Source organism: Gossypium raimondii, chromosome 5 (assembly GCF_025698545.1).
Source record: "Gossypium raimondii isolate GPD5lz chromosome 5, ASM2569854v1, whole genome shotgun sequence".
NCBI classification, from domain to species: domain Eukaryota; kingdom Viridiplantae; phylum Streptophyta; class Magnoliopsida; order Malvales; family Malvaceae; genus Gossypium; species Gossypium raimondii.
The window spans coordinates 52,939,998-52,959,641 of NC_068569.1; the positions used below are offsets into that span (position 1 = coordinate 52,939,998).

At 33.1% G+C, this 19,644-nt stretch overlaps 1 protein-coding gene and 1 non-coding gene across 2 annotated transcripts; one reads left to right on the forward strand and one right to left on the reverse strand.

Annotated features, from left to right (window-relative positions):
• Positions 1–9,148: 9,148 nt before the first annotated feature.
• On the reverse strand, positions 9,149–9,255 carry LOC128041435 (small nucleolar RNA R71). Its single transcript, XR_008196457.1, has one exon. It is a non-coding gene; the product is annotated as a small nucleolar RNA R71 (small nucleolar RNA).
• Positions 9,256–11,469: 2,214 nt separating this feature from the next.
• Positions 11,470–16,702, forward strand: LOC105768388 (uncharacterized). Its single transcript, XM_052630319.1, has 6 exons — positions 11,470–12,327; positions 12,979–13,188; positions 14,188–14,298; positions 14,919–15,287; positions 15,374–15,481; positions 16,095–16,702. The coding sequence occupies exons 1-6, from the start codon at positions 11,986–11,988 to the stop codon at positions 16,434–16,436; spliced, it is 1,482 nt and encodes a 493-aa protein (XP_052486279.1). The 5' UTR covers positions 11,470–11,985; the 3' UTR covers positions 16,437–16,702.
• Positions 16,703–19,644: the final 2,942 nt, after the last annotated feature.

The window sequence follows — 19,644 nt, forward strand, 5'->3', positions numbered from 1 at the left end:
GTAATTATAGAAAAATTAAAATAGTTAAGATAAAAAAAATAAAAGTTGCTTTAAGATATCAAAACTTTGTACCAACCAATACGAATCAGTACAAACTGGTATTGACCAATAAGCCCAACCACATTGAAATGGTTTAAACACTTGGAAATTTTAACCGGAACAAAAAATAGACTATTTGGTGTTGATTTGAAACTAAAATAATACATACCGATCAATACGATACCGACTACCATGCCTTTCAAGAAGCAAAAGACACATCCCCCGGAAGAATCAAGTGAAAATACAATAGGTCTTTCATTTTCTTACATTCTTTCTTGTAATTAGTATTTAGTGCCTCATTTTAAGTTATATGTATAAGTTCTATTCTATGTTTTAGTGAAATTACATATGGTAAATACCCCCACTTTGGAGAGGTTTTCTTCGTTTATTCCAAATCATCAATTTATAATTCAAGGGTTTTAATTTAGTCATAAAAGTTAGAGTGAATTTATCTTAATCATTATAAAAGATGAGAGGAGACATTTCTATCTAAACCTTAAAATGATAGGAAGTTGTAAAGATTATACATTATTCTTGAAAGGTAACAATTTAAGATAATGAATTGGAAAAATCCTTGGCAAGTACGAGTAAGGTGGAGGATGTAAGTAATCAAGATCGATTTTTATTTTATAAATTAATTGTGTAGATCTTTTCTATCCTTTCACCCTTAACAAAAGAATTTTTAAGCACCAATTCACCTCCTCTTAGTAAAATTTCATCCACCAAAGTCAAAAACTCCTATGCTATAGTCTGTCTCATTGCCAAGCATCTAAATGCATTCTAATATATATTTTTATATATATATAAATCAAAGGTACACAAAGTGTTTATCAACAAATGTTGGATACAGTGGTAAGACACATTACAATCTCAAGGAAGAATACATGTTTGAACCTTGAAGACACATTGTTGGGAGGGGTAGTCATAAATCTTGAACATGGCGTGATTTGGTAAAGGATCAATAAATTGAGGCTACGTTTGCTTCACTGAAAATAACTTTTAGAAAATAGATTGATTTTTTTGAAAAAGTTGATATTTTTTTTATGTTTGGATTTGGATTAAAATCAAGATTTAATTACTTACCAAATTTTTTAGTTCGGAATCAAAGTTCAGGTTAAAAAATACTTTTCAACCTTGATAGTAAACAAACCTTAAATTTTGTTTGGCTCAAATTATGATTTGTATTGAAAATATTTTTTCAATATTAATGATAAACACACCAATAGAGAGTTGGTTTTAATGGGATTACCTCCATCTTGACAAACCTAATTATTTATTTTAAATATATTTCTTTGAAAATAAAGGTTCGGTGCGCCTCACAAATTTGTGGTTGATTTCAAGAATATATTTTATTGAACACATACTTAAAACATAAGAAATTGGACCATAACTATGCTTGGATTACATCCTAATGAAGTGGACAAAAGCTAACCAACCCCATGCCTTGGTATTAAACTAATCCAAGCTTGCACCGAATATGCCGTCAATATAAGAAAACAATGTTTTCATGCCAGCTGAGAGAGAGATTTTATGAAGCATCATCTTTTTAATTCATATATTAAAAAATTTGAGTAATCCATACAGAACAATATGCCAAGGATTCTAGATTTACAGATTGTCTCCTAATGCTAATGATTTGGAAAAGAATCTACTAGTTTTTATGCAAATATTAAACTCAATTTTGTACATTTCTGAAATATTTTACATATTTTTGTGCACAACATTTCCAAATTTGCAGATATTACCGGGAGAGTGCAACAGAAGCTGGAATGACGGAAGGTGAAGCTTTTGTCACCAGGAGGTAGATTGGTATCAGCAACACCACTACACAACCGCAAACTTCCCATGTGCAACTGGAACCAACTTTGCTGGCCAAAGCCAATAGGTGAACTGGCTGGAGTTATGAATGACACTCTCTTTTGCAAACAAGCTTGGCAGATCCTCACAAAACCACACTCCTTTGTTCATGTAATGCTATTGTTCCAATAAAATTTTTCTAGAGGTTCAGGCTCCACCATCTGATTTCTGAATACGGAAAAGCATCCTGAAAGGATGTGACGTATAATAATGGGATGGCTTTACACCAGCATCCGCTCCAACAAGTTTCGTGAGTATTAACAGCAGAACTCCAGGATAATAACATACACCAGTGGCACATTCAGTCAATAACGGAACTCCAGAAAGTACGCTTGGAAGCATAGCTTATTGGGTAAGTTCTTTGTCAAAGCAACTTACAAATTTGTAATTACCCCAGCACATGGAAATGGCGCAAATAACCCATTTAACATTAATTGGAAAGCTTTTTGGAAGATCAAACTCCCCTTTAGAATTCTAATCTTCTTATAGAAAGTGTATCATAATGCTCTACCTCTATGTAAGGAATTAAGAGAACGAAATATATCAGTGTATCCCTATTGTGTTCTATGCTCCATGGAACAGGAATCTGTAGACCACCTGTTTCACAAGTGCCCACTGGCTAGAGCCATATGGTTCGAAAATTCTTGGTCAGTGCTAGTCGATGACATTAGGTCTTAAATATTTGTGCATGGATCGGACAATGTATTAACGACTCGATTCTAGTGCTGAGGCATATCTAAAACAAAACATAATCTGATCATAGTATAAGAAATATTCATGCTTGTCATCAGGATTACCAGATACTATTCCACATGTCTTCGTCGAGCACTAAATGAGGAGCTGTGCATGTACAATTAACATAGTAATTTGAGAACGATTAAAGACCACCAACAAATCCTTCCTTGAACTACATGCCTTTTTCAATTATCATTTCGCTCCTCTATGACAGATCCACAATGACCTTCGGAACAACCGTAGCCCTTGTTGAATACTCTCCCTTGCCCCTAGTTTTGATCACACATTACACTGGAACATCTAAAATCCAAAGTAAACTCTTTCTTGTCAGGACTATCCAGTAGAAACTTAAGGCCATACACATACAAACCTTGCAGGCAAACGATTGTGTTTTGATGGAAATCCAACGACATCCTCTCATAACAAGACAACAATGATTCGCATGGCGAGCAACGTCCTCCGATTCCACTACTCTATGGCACTAGTTGATTTTCTTGTTTTGTTTTGACGCATACCAAAAAAAAAATAATTCTAGATATAAGCACCAATTTAAAGTTATTTAATTATAAATGGCAATCCTTATTTTTTTGTTTAGTAACAAAAAATACTTATGTTGTATGATATGAAAATTTAGCATTAATTCTAACATTCTTACCTCTTGCCTTCAATTATTAAAAACAAATCTCTAGCAAACTATTGGTGTGCTGATTTAAGATGTTTGAAATGCTAGCATTCATCCATAGACTAAACAGTTTCAATTGCATCCTTTTCTCAATTTATGATATTAAAAACAAGGGTAAACTATCAAAATAATCACTTTTGTTAACCTTAGGTTGCATTTTAGTTATTTATGTTTGAAATGTTACAGTTTAGTCACTTACGTTAACGTGATGTAACATTTTAGTCACTGAGCCGTTAATTGTTGTTAATGGTGTAATGGTAAGCTGACATGACACATTAAATCATCAGTTCAAACGAAAAATTTAGGTTAAATTATACAATTGATCCCATATTTTTTCGTTTTGAGCAAAATTTTTTCTTTTATGTTCTTTTAATTTTCCTTTTTTTTCTTTATTTCCATTCTCTTCTGCTGCTCTTGTTTTCCTCCCTTCCTTATCTCTTTTAACGTAGTTTTTCTATGTTTTTCATTTGTTAAAGCTTTTTTATGTTTATGAAAAAGGAAAGGTGAAAGTTGAATCCAAAATAAAACTTGTTTCACATATTCTCACCCCACAATTACAAACCCTCATCGTCCATCATCGCTTTAACCAACTAATTTGGATCACTTAATGACCTAGTCCACAAACTTGCCTCACTCGAAGACCTCGCTAGTCGTGACTTATGACAATTCACCCTTAATAAAGTTTCCCGAGCCTGTTCCTTTAATCTTCTAACCAACCCCCACAACCACCTTATCTATCTTACCTACAACATTCTCGCCCTCTCAAAACTACGTTGTTTCACGGATTTTTCAAAAGAGCTCTACACTTACAATGACTAAAATGACCACCATACGAAACTTACCCTCAACTTTACCCAAACCAGTTTGGTTCCATGCTCCCATTCTCTCTTCGGTTCATCTATGCTCGGCTTCCAATCAAGCTTGCTTGGGAATATCTAAGAAGGTTTAGATCAATTTTATCATTTGCTGGATTTTATTTGTCAAAAAATAAAAGAGAAGGAAGAGAATAATCTACATGATTCTGTAAAAGTTTGGAAATAGAAAAAATTGTTTTGAATATAAAGAATTTAATTTATGTTTAGATTTGATTAATGATATGATTTTTTATATTGATTAGTTAGATCCAATTTTAGTTTCAAAATTATGTTATATTCAAATTGAGATTTGATTAAGAATTATTGATATTCAGTTTTGAGTGAAATTCAATTTAGGAATCATGTGAAAGAAACAGAAACTTGGCTTATTTGGTGCCAAAGATTATGTTTCTGTACTGAAGAATATGAGGCGAGAAAAATAAAGGGGAAGAAAAAAATGAAAATAAAGAAATAAAAAGAAACAAATTAAATTGTTCAAAAAAACTGTAGGGATTAATTTTAACAAATGAGAAAAGTAGAAAAACTACGTTAAAAGAAATGGAGAAAAACAGAGGGAGAAGGAGAAGAGAACATAAAATAAAGAAAAAAAAAAGGAAAGTTCAAAGAACATAAAAGAAAAAAAAATTAAATTGCTCAAAATGAGAAAAATATAGAGACCAAATGTATAATTTGGAACTCAGCGTCGCAACTTCAATAGTGCAGTGTCGCTACTTCGAAAATAGTAGGTTGACATCGCGACTTCAGTAGAGGACGTCGCAATTTTGAAGGCTAATGTTGCGACATCCAAAGGGTGTTGTCATCGCATTGAAGGTAGATGTAATGCCCCAATTTTTTTCTAAATTTTGAATTGCTAAATTGTGTCAAGTGATTTAATCCATTTCAATGGTTAAGCGCCTTGGATGTGTGCTTTAGGTCTTAAGTTTAACTCCCTTCTCTTTGGAATCTTTCCATTAATTTTGAAACTATGTCTGACTTGGTTCGTAAGGGTTATTCTTAATTTTTATAAGATTGCTGTTAAGAATGAGCTTGTTGGTTTAGTAGTAAGGCATCAGCTTACCCTTAGGTCTCGTGATTGAATCTTGTATGTGTAAATTGAAATTAATTTTTGTTTCCCTTATGTTGTGCAGCCAGAACAGTAGTAGGTGGGTAAAATTCGAATTCTTAGCAACTAGATAAGTTAATAACAAATATGATATTAAGGGAGAAAAGGTCCCCAAAATCTCTCCTCTTTTGTGCCGTTCACTTCTCCACTTTTTCTGATTTTCCAAATTTTGTTTTTCTCACGTTAGTTCCTTGTTATAGCAAAAGAATATTTTTTCTATGTTGATCTCTTAGCCAATTTTTCCTCTATTCAACTTCTGGAATTCTACTTTTTCTCGCTGTGATCCTACTTCTCCTTTCTCCTTTTTTTTTTGTTCTTCTATCTTTTCTCCTTTCATCTGATTTCCATAGTTTGTTGAATTGTTGATTGTGTTCTTCTTCTTCCATCTTCCTTGTTGTTGTTAGTGTTACGTTCTCGGTAAGTACGATTGTATTTCATTCAGTGTTTTTTTTGTTTAGATGTTTTGCTATTCTTCTTCAAGGTTGGTAAGTGTTGGTGAGTTAAATGGATTTTTAACTGGTTTTAATGTTGAGTTTGAACGTTCTTGTGCTGATAGAATTTTATCGTGGGGCGTACAACGATCCTTCGGGGAGTTAAGTGCTATTTAAAGCTATTTGTTTTCCTTCGAGGGTAAGTGTTCGGATGTTCAAATTAAGGCTGGCTTCATTTAGTTATAAGGATCGATTGCTCAGGTCATTATTGTATGTGTGTTAATTAATTGGTTCGTTCTGGATTTTGTATGTAGATTCCATGTTTGCTGCTGTTGAGATGTCGTATATGAAGCATTCAGGTGTGTGACCGAACCCTATAAGTTTCAAGTGTATCTTTATCACGAAAATTCGAAAACTGTGGAAAAAATGAATCTATCAACATCACACGGCCGTGTGTTTGGTTGTGTGCCAGACTATGTAAGCTACATAACCATGTGTCAGGCTAGACCTGTCTATGGGCCGAGCGGCCCGGCCCCGCCCGACGGCCTGCCCGAAATATGGGAAGGTTCGGGTAAAAATATAGGCCCGAAATATGGGCTTGGGCAAAAAACGGCCTGTTTAAAAAAGCAGGCAGGGCCTCGGGCACCACTTTTGGCTGGGCCAGCCCACCCCGAATATAATAAATATATATTTTTATTTTTTAATTTTAAAATACTTTTAAAATACTTTTTTTTTATTTTTTTATTTTTAAAATAATTTTTTAATGTTTATTAAAAATAGGCCGGGTCGAGCTCGGGCTTATGATATTTTCAGTAGAGCTGGGCAAAATTCAGCCCATATTTCGGGCGAGCCGGCCCGAACCTATGAGGCAGTGAAAATTTTCCCTGCCCAAGACGACCCATGGACAGGTCTATGTCAAGCTGTGTAAGTGGAAACACGAGAATATATAGACTTTTTCAGCACCTTTTGAGTACTAATTCATGCAGTTTCTAAGTAATTTTTGTTAAATTTCATACTTTAGTTATAAAATAATTAATTAACACTTAATTTATGAAACATATTGAATTTTAATTATTTTTATAATAAATTTGCACAATTTGATCTATTTTCGACAATTTTACGCAAAGGGTGAAAAATTGGTTGAACAGTCACCTTGAGAAGATTGGACCATCGAAGCACTTTTCGTATCAATTGACCTAAGAGTATGACTGATTAATTTCCAGCCATGGACGACCCAAATTATATTCCTTGAACACATTTAATAATTATTTTTGGTCCAACACCAATTGGGTTAAAATTTAATTATAGTCTAATTTAGAGAAAGGAGCCCAAATGTGCTAAGTGAAGAGGACTGATCCACTAAGAAAATAGTAGCCCAAATTGTCCAAATTAGTTGACCCAATCATCTTATTTAGCTTATTTTTACACTTGCAAATCAGTCCTTGAACTTTTCCTAAATGCCATTCAAACCCCTCCCATTTTCATGCATTCTATTTTTAGCCACAAGCTAAAAATAGCAAATTCAAACTCAACCACTCCTTCCACTAGCATGGCCGGCCATAGGATGAGGGATTGATTGCTATTTTTAGCTAATTTTAGCCACCATCTCCCACTATAAAAAGCCCCATTCACTTCCCTATTTTTCATTCTTCACTTCACACATCTCTCTCTCACGCCTTTTCTCTAATCTTTCTTTTTCTTTTCCCTTCTAGTTGCTTTCAAAGTTCTTTCTTCCCTTGCCGAATTCCCCTCTTGAAAAAGAGCTAGCAAGCTCCTTGGAGAAGTAGCAATCAAGTGTTCGTGAAGGCTTTGGATCAACAGAACGGGCAGAGAAGAGAGGAGCGCATTAGTTTGGCTTTGGAAAATCATCGGGATTTGTTTTTCTAGTTCATTTCTCTTAATCTTTTTAATTTATGTTGTGATTATGATTATGTATATTTTTTATGTTGATGTTCTTGCATTAATTAAAATGACTTAAATTTTGTTCGTGTTAGATTAATTGCATTTTGTCCACTTGAATTATTAAAAATGTGTTTGTGTTGTTATTAGGCCTTGGTAAATTATTCAATTAAATAAAATCATGCCTATGTTATGCTTGCATTTTAATTGTAAGGTAACAATTGAATTAATTATTAAATGGATTGAAATTATAATTAATTGACACAGTGTTTAATTGGTGCATGTTTAATCTTCTAAGGTAGTTGAGGGTTAAATTAGCGATGATATTAAGCAATACTTTAGCCTTGCATAATTTGTAAGATTATTTTGATTAAATTGTTTCAATATAAGAATATATTGTTACATCACTTTATCTTATACTTGCTTATGAAAATTTGATTAATTGTTTGAATTGAAATAGAAATATGTTTAAGAGATTAATGGATTTAGTAAGTTTGTGCATTAGTTAAAAAGATACCAAGTTGCCGTGAAATTATTCGTAACAACATGAATATAGTTTTAATTATTCTAAGTTAAAATGAAATTGATCTAATACATTTATGTCATATTGATTAAACCTTAGTTTTTAGAAATCGTGCATTGGAATATTATTTTCTTAGTTAATCACTTAGTTAAATTAGTTTTATTTTTAGATCACCTTTTCAAAACAACATATTTTTCATCACAAAATTGTTTAATTTTACATTTCATAAATATTCACTTGCATAGTCCTTGTAGGTACGATAACTCGACATTACTTGTCACTTTATTCCTTGCTAATGATTATGTACACTTGCACATTTCTATTGTCCCAAGTTTTTGGTGCCATAGTCGAGGACTGTTTTAAAAGACATTATTTGTGAAATTGTTAATTTCGCATTTTGGTCTATTTTTCTATTCAACTTTAATTTATTTATTTTTTCTTTGATTATTTCAAGTGTTTATGAGTATTGATCGAATTATTGACTTGCTCCCCATAGATCCTGAAATTGAAAGGACTTTTCAACAAAGAAAAAGAAAAACAACTTAAAGAAGGACCGAAGAGATGAACTTCGAAAACCGTAATCAAGGAAATGGAGCAAATCATGCTCAAAATCCTATCCTTATTGCTGATGATAGGGATAGAGCTCTAAGACAGTATGTTGTGCCATTATTTCATGAGCTTAATCAGGGTATTAAGAGGCTCGAAATTGAGGCATAACAGTTCGAGCTGAAGTTAGTTATGTTCTAGATGCTTCAGATAATGGGCCAATTCAGTGGAATACCTACTAAAGATCCTCACCTTCATCTCAGATTGTTTATGGAGGTGAGTGATTCCTTCAAGTTAGCCGGAGTACTCGAAGATGCATTGAGATTAAAGCTATTCCTATATTCACTAAGGGACAAAGCTCGAGCCTGGTTGAACTCATTGCCACAAGATTCTATTACCACATGACAATAGCTAGTAGAACGCTTCCTTATGAAATATTTCCCACCTAGTAAGAAAGCTAAGTTGTGGAATGAAATCACTGCTTTCCAACAGATAGATGACGAGTCCTTGTATAAGGCGTGAGAAATATTTAAAGAATTGTTACGAAAATGCCCTCATCATGGAATCCCACATTACATCCAATTAGAGACTTGCTATAACGTTCTCAATGCTCATACAAGGATGGTAGTAAACGCTTCTACCAATGTTGCTCTCTTTTCTAAGTCTTATAATAAGACTTATAAAATCATTGAGAGAATTGCCAACAACAATTACCAATGGCCAACCAATCGAGCAACTTCAAGACGAGTTGTAGGAGTACATAAAGTAGACGCCCTCATGTCACTTGTAGCTCAAGTATTTTCGATATCCTCAATGCTTAAAAATTTTACTACTAATGGGTTTAACAATGTTGTAACTCAGCCACCTAATCAAATCAAGAATATAGCCTGTATCTATTGTTGGGAAGGGCACTTGTTCAAAGATTTCCCATCAAACCCAAAATCTATTTATTTCATGGATAGCTAGAATCAGAACTGAAGAATTGAATTGAAGAACTTGGAGAATTGAACTTGAGGTTCATCAAACACAAGCCAATTTTTCAACAAGATTTCAAACAAAAGAACTTGGAGAATTGAAGCACTTCTTAAGGCTTGAGATAGAACGAACCAAGAAAAGCCTATTCCTCTGTCAACAAAAATATATACAAGATCTCCTAACAAAATACAAGATGTAGAATTGGAAGTCGATTTCAACACCAATGGAGATGAATGCCAAACTTTGTGTAGTTGAAGGAAAATAGTTAAATTAATGCTACTGAATATAGCCTTTGTAGTTGGAATAGTTAGTCACTTTATGCAGAAGTCGAAGAAACCTCATTTAGAAGTTGTTCATTGAATAATGAGGTATGCCAAAGGCACACTTGACTGTGGCTTATATTATAGGAGAAAGATGTGTGAATTAGTAAGACACTGTGATACAGATTAAGCTGGCAATCATGACATATGACTATCAACCATTAAATATGCTTTCAGTTTGGGATCCATTACCATCTCTTGATGCAGCAAGAGACAACCTAACTTTTTTCTCTCCTCTCCCCATCCTTCTCATTGTCTTTAGAAAAAAAAATCAAACTTATCAATCCATCATTATCTAAACTTATCCATTAATTAAAACAATAATATATGTATAAATAGACTTGCATTAAGCCGACTTAGGGAAGGTATAAATGAAAAAGGATTATATGAAACTGGTATATCATGTTAGTTGTATCCCTTTTCCACAATTTATTGTCATTTCAATATTTTCATCCTAAATTTTAACGTATCATGTTTGATTTGATTTTTTCCGGATAATAATATTAAAATTTAAAGGAAAATGCCGTAAACTTTTCATTATATGTACGTGAGTTAGAAACAATTAAATGAATTGATAGCTTTCTTAAAGCTTTGGTATTATTGCTTCTTTAAACATTCAAGCTAATTTTATCTTCTATTCAATTTAATCCCTCATTTCTTTTGCATAAATTATTTTATATTTGCTCCTCAATTACTTCAACTGTTAAAAACCACATTAGACAACCACAAACTTTCAATACAAACTATAAAATCAACATGAAAAAAAATTAAAAACCTAATAAATAGCTAATTTTAAAATTTATATAAAATATTTAAAATAATGGAGTTGTGGTTTCCACGTGGCAAGTTTTTAGGACTTCACGTGTCAATCAATATTCGGACAAAATAGAAGGGGAGAGCGACCAAACACAAAAACGGACCAAAGCTTCCGATACGTAGATTTTGTGCTGTAAACCAGAAAACAAATACCCAGCTCCACCGGTTTTGGCGTCAGTTAGCCAATCCTCGTTCGACACGTCATCTGAAAGAAAAACTTTCTCATCCGTGTTGAGATGTTATTGATTCTCTTCACATGGTTATCTTAGGATTGATTCTATCAAACAAATTTTTAGATTTTAATATGCCGTCCCGTTATGTATCAAGCTAAGAAACAGGCTTACAACTACGTTTTGTCTAATTTAAGAACATAAAATCATTTTTATAATGGTCCCACCAATTATAACCATAACATAAGAAAGGTCATATAAAAATCGAATTAATGGAGACAAAATATGTATATAAATTTCAATTTTATTTAAATAATATTTTGAATTAACTTGATCCAAATAAATTTGATTTAAATAATAGTTACTATTATTGTTTATAAAATGAATTATTTTTAGATTTTTTAATGATTAAACAAAAAAAACCGATACCATAAGATTCAATGCGGAAAACCTTGGTTGGCAGTATCTTTTCCTTCATGCCTTTATTTACATATCCTTTTTCATTTTTTAATTTAATTATTTTACAAATAACGTACTTTTCAGCTCAATTTTCCACTTCCAATTTTTCGGTGGAAAAAGAAAAAGAAAAAGCAAGAAAGCAAGAATCCTTCTTTTGGTAGTGATCGATCTTCACTGATTTTTTTTCTTTAATTGTTTCTTTCTTCAATCCAATCTCAAACTTTTGAAATTCTGGTAATCCTCTGTTTTTTAAATCCATTTTCTGCAGATTAATTTAAAAAAATTCTGAATTTCTCATTCTCTTAACAACGAAAATCAACGGTGATCTAGTGATCCGATCCATCCCATCTGATGATTAGTTTCCAATCAAAGCATCAATCGCATTTGAATTTCTCAATTCTCCTTCCTTCCGATGCTTTCTTTATAATTTGTTTTAATTGCTTAAGATTTCGCCTCAAAATTTGATAATTTTTCTTTTTCCCCTGTTTCTTTTTCTTAGAAATCGAAACCCTAAATCCGTTACATTTCCAGTTAAAAGAAAATCAAAAAATTTTCAATGGCTGATCGGAGTAGGTTATTTTCGATTGACGATCTACCGTCGCATCTAATTTTGGAAATTTTAACGTCCGGTAAACGGTTAAGTGCCGTTGACCTAGTGTCGCTGGAGCTGACTTCGAGAACATTCGGAGGGTGTCACGGTGTTTATCCCACGAAATGCAGGTCGCTGGTTGATTTAGCCGCGTTTCAATTGTGCATGACGAATGGGATATATATAGGGATGAATTGTAGTAGTCAAAGGGACATTTTTGAACGGTGTGATGGGAATTGGAAGCGACTTTTGAGGTTTTTGCAATCAGTAGAGCAATCGTCGGACATGGTCCAAACCTCTGCAGGCAATGTAACTATTTCTTTTTTTTTAATATATTAATTTTGATCATTTTGCTTTTAGAATTAATAATTTTTTGTACTTTTGCCTGTTAACTTGAGAAATGGCTCAGAAGTTAGTTGGGATTTAGTTTCTGTTTGGTTTCTTATGGTTTGCTCTTTTTGGTGTGTTCGGTTATAAATAGAAATACTAGTTCTGAAGGAATTTAAAGTTATATTACAGTTTTTGTGAATATTAAAATGCCTGGTTTTTAGTTTTATATGGAAAATTATGATTTAACTGGTTAGCATAGATGATTTAAAGCAATTTCCGGGGCAACATGAAGGAAATAGCAGAAAGTAAGTGATAGAAGCAACAATTGTTTAAATGCTTAAATTACAACTTAAGTTGAAATTTGGCTGAACTCTACCTGCTTTCACTGTGGATTATTCGGTATTTAGTTTGGTTGCATTTTTGCTGGCTTTAGTAATTAGTTGTTTGATGGTTCCTTATCATTCATTTTTTGCTACACAAAGAGGTTTGTTTCTTTCTTTTTTTTTCATGTTGATACTTGATTGCATCTTTCAAATCTCTTATGTTTTTGTCTCCATCTCTTATATATCTTATATTGCCATTAAATGAGTTCTGGTTGCTCAACACTTATTATCAAGTTTGATTTACCAGATGCAGATAACAACTGGAAGGTATCACACATTGCTAATTAGGAATTCATCAGTGTACTCTTGTGGTTCCAGTTTGTGTGGTGTCCTTGGACATGGCCCTGAAACAACACAGTGTGTAGCATTTACGAGGATTAACTTCCCTTCTCTAGCTAATGTGATCCAGGTGTCTGCCTCTCAGAATCATGCTGCATTTGTTTTGCAGTCTGGAGAGGTTTGTTACTCACCTTTATTCAGTTTGCCATGTTTTTCAGTTGGCCAATGGCATACACAGGGTACATTTCGTAAACAAGCCACATATATTCTTTCCCTAGCAGCTGATGTCAATTCTTTGTAATTGCATATGGATGTTAGTGCTTGATGTGGTTTTGAATGTTTGATCCGGCCACTACCTCTGAGAAAGTCAAATATTTCATGACTGGAAATGATGATAACATAATATACTGTGAATTTGTGATAACGTCAAATATTCTTAACAGCTATGTTTCTTATTGCTTAACATGGGCAACCTTTTAGTCTATTCATTGCTGGATAGATCAATTCCTAGTATCTTGATTCGGCTGGATTTGGTAATAAGTTTATGAAAATGTGAACCCTATGGGAAGGGTTCATAGCGGTTGCAACCTCTGCGTGGACTTCATATATTAAATTCAGGCAGAAACAAGCTGAACCTAGCCTAGAAAGCAGAATGTATAAATTTGCAAGTCTGATTTGGTTATATTTAGCTCTTTTAGAGTATGCTTAGCCATCTACGAGCCTGCACTGATGGCTCTGATGCCTGATTAGTTGATCAGGCCTTTGGTTGAACTTGATTTGCTCTGGTGAAAAGCTTGAAATTGGCATACTTGAGCTAAACTCCAAAGCTTTGTTGAATGAGCTCAGGTGAGTTTTAATCTGTCTTGGCATGATGAACTCAGGTGAGTTCTAATCTGCTTTGCATGATGAACCAAGCTCATGTTACTTGAGTGTTATACAGAACTATAAACCTATTTTCTCATATTAGAGATGCCTCAGTTGATTATGATTTACTGATCCTAGCCTTTCAATGTATATAAAGTTCCATAGTTTTGGCTAATTTTATATGTTTTTTCACCCACTTTACTTTGTAGTCACAACTTTGTGAATTCATGCTTATCGTTTCAACATTTAAGGATGTAGGTGATCAGTATACCAAGTGGTTTCCATATTCATAGTGGCACCAATACTTATGCAGGTTTTCACATGTGGAGACAATTCATCCTTTTGTTGTGGCCATAGAGATACAGGCCGCCCCATCTTTAGACCAAGGCTTGTTGAAGCAATGAAGGGGATTCCTTGTAAACAGGTGTAGTGTATATTACCCTCATCGTATAGCGTAACATGTAAATAATAGTTTTGCTCGAGAGTTTTAGCAGCTTGTACTATAGGTTCTACAATAAGTGGTTCTTAAACTTCTTTCTATGTTAGTATTAGTATCTTATCAATATTGGTTGTATTTTGTTGTTGCTTCTATCATTGATGCTCTGTCATCTTCATTATCTTTCCCTGTGTCATTTTGAGGAGGAGATAGTAAAAGTTTTCACCATAATAGCCTAACGTTATTGCTACCATGCCGATGTTTGCTGTCATCATTATAACTATTGAGCTTCATACACTGATTATTTTCATGAATCCTGTCAAGTATGATGCTTAGATTTGCATTTTGTTTAGAAGAAGTCAGTATGCAGTATTTTGTTAAAATGCTGTTTATGTTTGTTGGTGATAAAGGTTTAAGCCATCAAAAACCATGTTGTTTGTGATAGATAAAGACTTCATTTAATGTTCAAGGTCAGAGCAGAGAGAGCTTTTGCAATAAAGCAAAAATTTAGTATAACCTAAAGAGTTGATTTTGAAGATTGACTGTTATTATTCTCATGGCAAGAATTTGGTAAGAAGTTGCCGCTTCTTCTTTTTTCATGGTTTCAGGTTGCTGCTGGACTGAATTTTACTGTGTTTCTTACAAGACAAGGGCTTGTTTATACATGTGGAACTAACACACATGGGCAGTTGGGTCATGGTGACACTCAAGACCGACCAACCCCCAAAATGGTTGAACTGCTTGAGAGAGTTGGCTCTGTAGTTCAGATTGCTGCTGGCCCAAGCTATGTTTTAACTGTAACTGACAATGGAGTAGTCTACTCATTTGGTTCTGGTTCTAATTTTTGCCTTGGCCATGGGGAGCAGCAAAATGAATTCCAGCCACGTGCAATCCAGACATTTAAGAGAAAGGGTATTCATGTTCTTCGTGTCTCAGCTGGTGATGAGCATGTTGTGGCAGTTGATTCGAGTGGATATGTGAGTCTCTCCATTGGAGTTGAACTTTGTGGTTGTTTATTATGCTCTCTTTTTTATGGTTTTACAATTTTCCATGCTTTTTGCAGGTTTATACCTGGGGAAAAGGTTACTGTGGTGAATTAGGCCATGGAGATGAGATCGATAAGACTCTTCCTGAACACTTGATTAGCCTTAAGGGTCAGCTTGCCGTGCAGGTTAATTTTCTCCGTCCTTATAACATTTTTATGCTTCATTTGGTAGGAGCATTATTTTTTCAACACGTATTAGTGCATGAGTTAGCAATAAATTAATTTCACTTGGTAATTTTTAGCCACTCACATGACTTATTTTCAGGAAAGGGAAGGAAAATCTTTTATTTTGAGAGGTCATTTTTTTTAACTAGTGTTTACTCATCCTTCCAATTTCATGCTTAAATTTGTACTGATAACCAAACGAGGCGTTAATGTGTTTGAGTGAATCAGAATATACTGTTTAATTCTACTTGCGAAGATGACCCATATCAAACTCAAGCACACTGTTCTCTTAATGAGTTCAAGATTTGAACTTCTATTCTATGTGCTGATAATATTTAATTGTGAGTGTATCGCAAAGCTTGCTGACATGCCTTGAAGCTTATTGAAGCTAACATGGATGCTTGTAACCTCCAGTCTTCAGTATTCATGCTTCTCTATTCATGACTATATTTGTCACAAAAAGAATCCAGTTGATTTACCAATAGCTGTGGCCTGGGGTTAGTTAGTAGAGTGTTGCTCTTAGATTTAGTAATAGCAGAAAAGAAGAATGATGAGGGTTACCATTTTGATGTAGGTTTGTGCAAGAAAGAGGAAAACATTTGTTCTGGTTGATGGTGGTGCTGTCTATGGCTTTGGGTGGATGGGATTTGGCAGCTTGGGTTTCCCAGACAGGGGCGTATCTGACAAAATTATGAGACCTAGACTCCTTGATTGCTTGAGAGATCACCGTGTTTCACAGGTTAGCACGGGTCTGTACCACACTGTGGTGGTAACTCATCGGGGGAGGATGTTCGGGTTTGGAGACAACGAGCGAGCACAACTTGGTCATGACACACTGAGAGGTTGCCTTGAACCTACAGAGATTTTTATTCATGAAATGGAAGACGAAGCAACTCTTCTTTCAGAAAGCAGATGAAATGCAATGAATTGCATCTGCTTTTATGGAGATCAGTGACGACCGTCTTGTGTTCCTACTTGAGAGGTGAAACACCGCTTATCCCCCTCATTAAAATTCTTGTAGAATTATATGAATTTTTAACTCCGCATTCGGGATGCTGACTGTTATATTTTATAAAGTTGCATATGTAGGCCGTGATAGTTGCTTTTCCCCTGCTTCTATCCATGTTTGTTGTTAAGTTTTACTTATTCGAGTTCAGAAGATTGCTTTGTTCTTTATTGCCCTATTCTTCTCTTTCAATCTGCAAATCATCATAACTCTCCGGTATGAACTCAAGATTTATGGTGAATACAATTGTGAATCTTCCATGCATACTTAAATTGCTTTAGGTCTTATTTCTATATATGATTTTGAAAATTTAATCTCAATTTTGCTTGGTATATTGACTATATATATTCAGTTTTTTACTATGTCCTGATTAAATTTTGGTTCTGTATGAAACAAAACAACCAAAACCAGGTTGTTTGATTCATGCATAGTCATTTTCATATCCTTTGTGTTCTCATTTTGTGTTCACATGCAAATTTGATATGATGGTACGATCATCCTAATATATTACAAAGTAAGGAGGAAAAACAAGGGAGCATACCTGTTAGCTATCCTTTTTCATATTCATAATATTTTCTGCATGATAAAAGAAAGAAAAAAAAAAGCCCCACCAGTTGGATTGATAAGACTAGGCTTTGCAAGACATGGCACTATTATTTTCCAATGTTGTCTCAATCGACTAGACTGGAAATTGATTGGGTTCCAGTTTAGAAAGAGGTAAAAAGTCGGTTGATCTACAAACTATAAACTGGTATGGACTAGTTAAATTAGATTTTATAATTTTTTAATAATTTATTTGATTTGAATCGGATGAATCAATCAGATTAAAAATTCAACTGTCAATCTAATTAAAAAAAAAATTGTTACGTTCTTCCCCACCATTTCCCTTTCTTCCGGAGACAGATTGTAAAGAAAGAAAGAACGAAATATATTGACCAACAGGTATATGTATTAGTTGGAAGATGATTGTCGTCATCTTTTATATCTTACAAAATCTGACAGTAAGATATCTTGCGTAAAAAAAGCTTGTTAGATTGATGAACCCTAGAGAAGTGTCAAATGGTAGCATATGATTTGTAGATTCAACCTCGAAATCACCATCTTTGAAACTGTTACTGATTAACTCATTAATTGCTTATCCGGTTTCTGGAGTGAGTGTCCATTGTGGGTGTATAATATATATACCATACTGCTCGTTGTTCCAGGTCATATGTTTGAACGAGGAACAGAAGATATATCTAAAACCTGAGAAGAGACACAGTTATATTGCCTTTAGATTGTGATAATTCACCTACTTCTTTAGGACCACCATAAATCGATGGTACCGTCATTCACATGCTATGTGAATCTCGAGCTGGGACGGTCAAGAGCCACCGATGTCCCCATCCGACGATGATACAAGACTGCTGTCCGTGGAAAGTAGATTAAGACATAATTCCCATCTTAAAACAGTGGAGATATTTGTTTCATCTTTCAACATTTTTAGCCTCATTTTAGTTGTCTCTTATTGTTTCTGCTGATCACTGACTGCTCCATAGGTGTTTATTTTACACCTACCAAAAAAAGAGATTTTTAAAATAGGAAATAAATAAATAAACCATTTTCCTTCTAAAATTAAAAATGCATAATGATAAATTTAGTTTTCTATCGTTACATTTTTTTTCAAATTAACTATTTTTAGTTAAATTTGACCATTAACTTTTAAAAGGACTCAAATCACTTTTTAAATGACCGATTAAAACATTAATTTTTAATGATGTTGGTTTGGTGACTCGTATGGCGAGTCCATGTGTAATTTAATTCGATATGATATTATTTGTCTTATATGACACGTCAACAAATAATTTAAAAATTATGAAAATATTAAAAATAAAACTAAATTATAAAAGTTCATAAAAATTAGCATGAGGTATACATAAATTACCATGTGGGTTGCTATGTTTAAAATTTAACATTTTAGTTGGTATTTTCATTAAAAGCTTAACGTTTTAGTCGGCATTTTCATTAAAATGATGGTCAAATTCAACTTTTATTAAAAGGTTGAGAATCAAATTTAACTCGAAAAAGTAAATGCAATAAAATATGTAAACATTAAGGATTTAATTTGTTATTATGCTAATTAAAAAACTCGACATTTAATGTACACATAATAATCATATATACCCAACGATTATTTATAACATTATAAGATCTAAAGGCATGTTGCATTCTCAAGGAAAGAACATGATTCGAATTTTGGAGACGACAGTCACAAATTTTGAACATAAACTATAAAAGAGACATGAAAAGTATAAAAAATCTCGTATGTAATGTATTTAAGTTAGTTGGTACAAATATTATGCTAGTTGGAATCAAATTGTGCTGACTTCTGGTTGGTACCAAGAATATTATTCTATTGTAAGATCATTAAATAAAGAAAATATACTTTTTCATGGATAGGGATTTCGACCAAAATTTTGTAAATTTATCCTTATTATTATTTAATAATAAAAATTAAAATTTATTTATAATAATATTTGTTTAAACTATTTTTATTTAAGAATTTGATTCAATTTTTACCTATCAATCAGATCAATTCAATTATAAAATTATTGAAAATTTATTATTTTTACATAATAACAAATATTATTCTAAGAGTTTTGTTATATTTTTAAAATCTAAAAATATATATAGATGATTAGTAATTTCTATTATCTCAAATTTACCATTTCATATCTTATAATCTAATTTAACCATTAATTTTTTCTTTAATAAAATGGGTTGCAAGGTAAGATTAAATTTTTTTTAAAAAAAATTAGGCCATCACTTAATTTATAGACAAATTCTACAAGAAATCACATGTTAAAATTCCAACTCAAACCTATTAAATATCGAAATTTCCCCTAGAATCCAATTCCAAGTTCAATTGAGTCATGGTTAACAGGGTTGGGTGTGAATTACCACTATCATTATTGTGGGTATCTTACTTTCCTCCAAGTATAATATATATAATTTTTTTTAAAAATAATATCCGATCCATATTAATGTATCGGTTTTATATATTATCGATGGATAATAATATAATATTAAACCTTATGTGATGATCTGATAGTTAAAAGTGTTCACCGCTTTAAGTGTG

Coding starts and splice junctions, on each gene's coding strand:
- LOC105768388 (XM_052630319.1), top strand. CDS start 11,986: ATGGCTGATCGGAGTAGGTTATTTTCGATTGACGATCTACCGTCGCAT. Junction 12,328..12,978: donor TCCAAACCTCTGCAGGCAAT/GTAACTATTTCT, acceptor TTGATTTACCAG/ATGCAGATAACAACTGGAAG. Junction 15,482..16,094: donor AGGGTCAGCTTGCCGTGCAG/GTTAATTTTCTC, acceptor ATTTTGATGTAG/GTTTGTGCAAGAAAGAGGAA.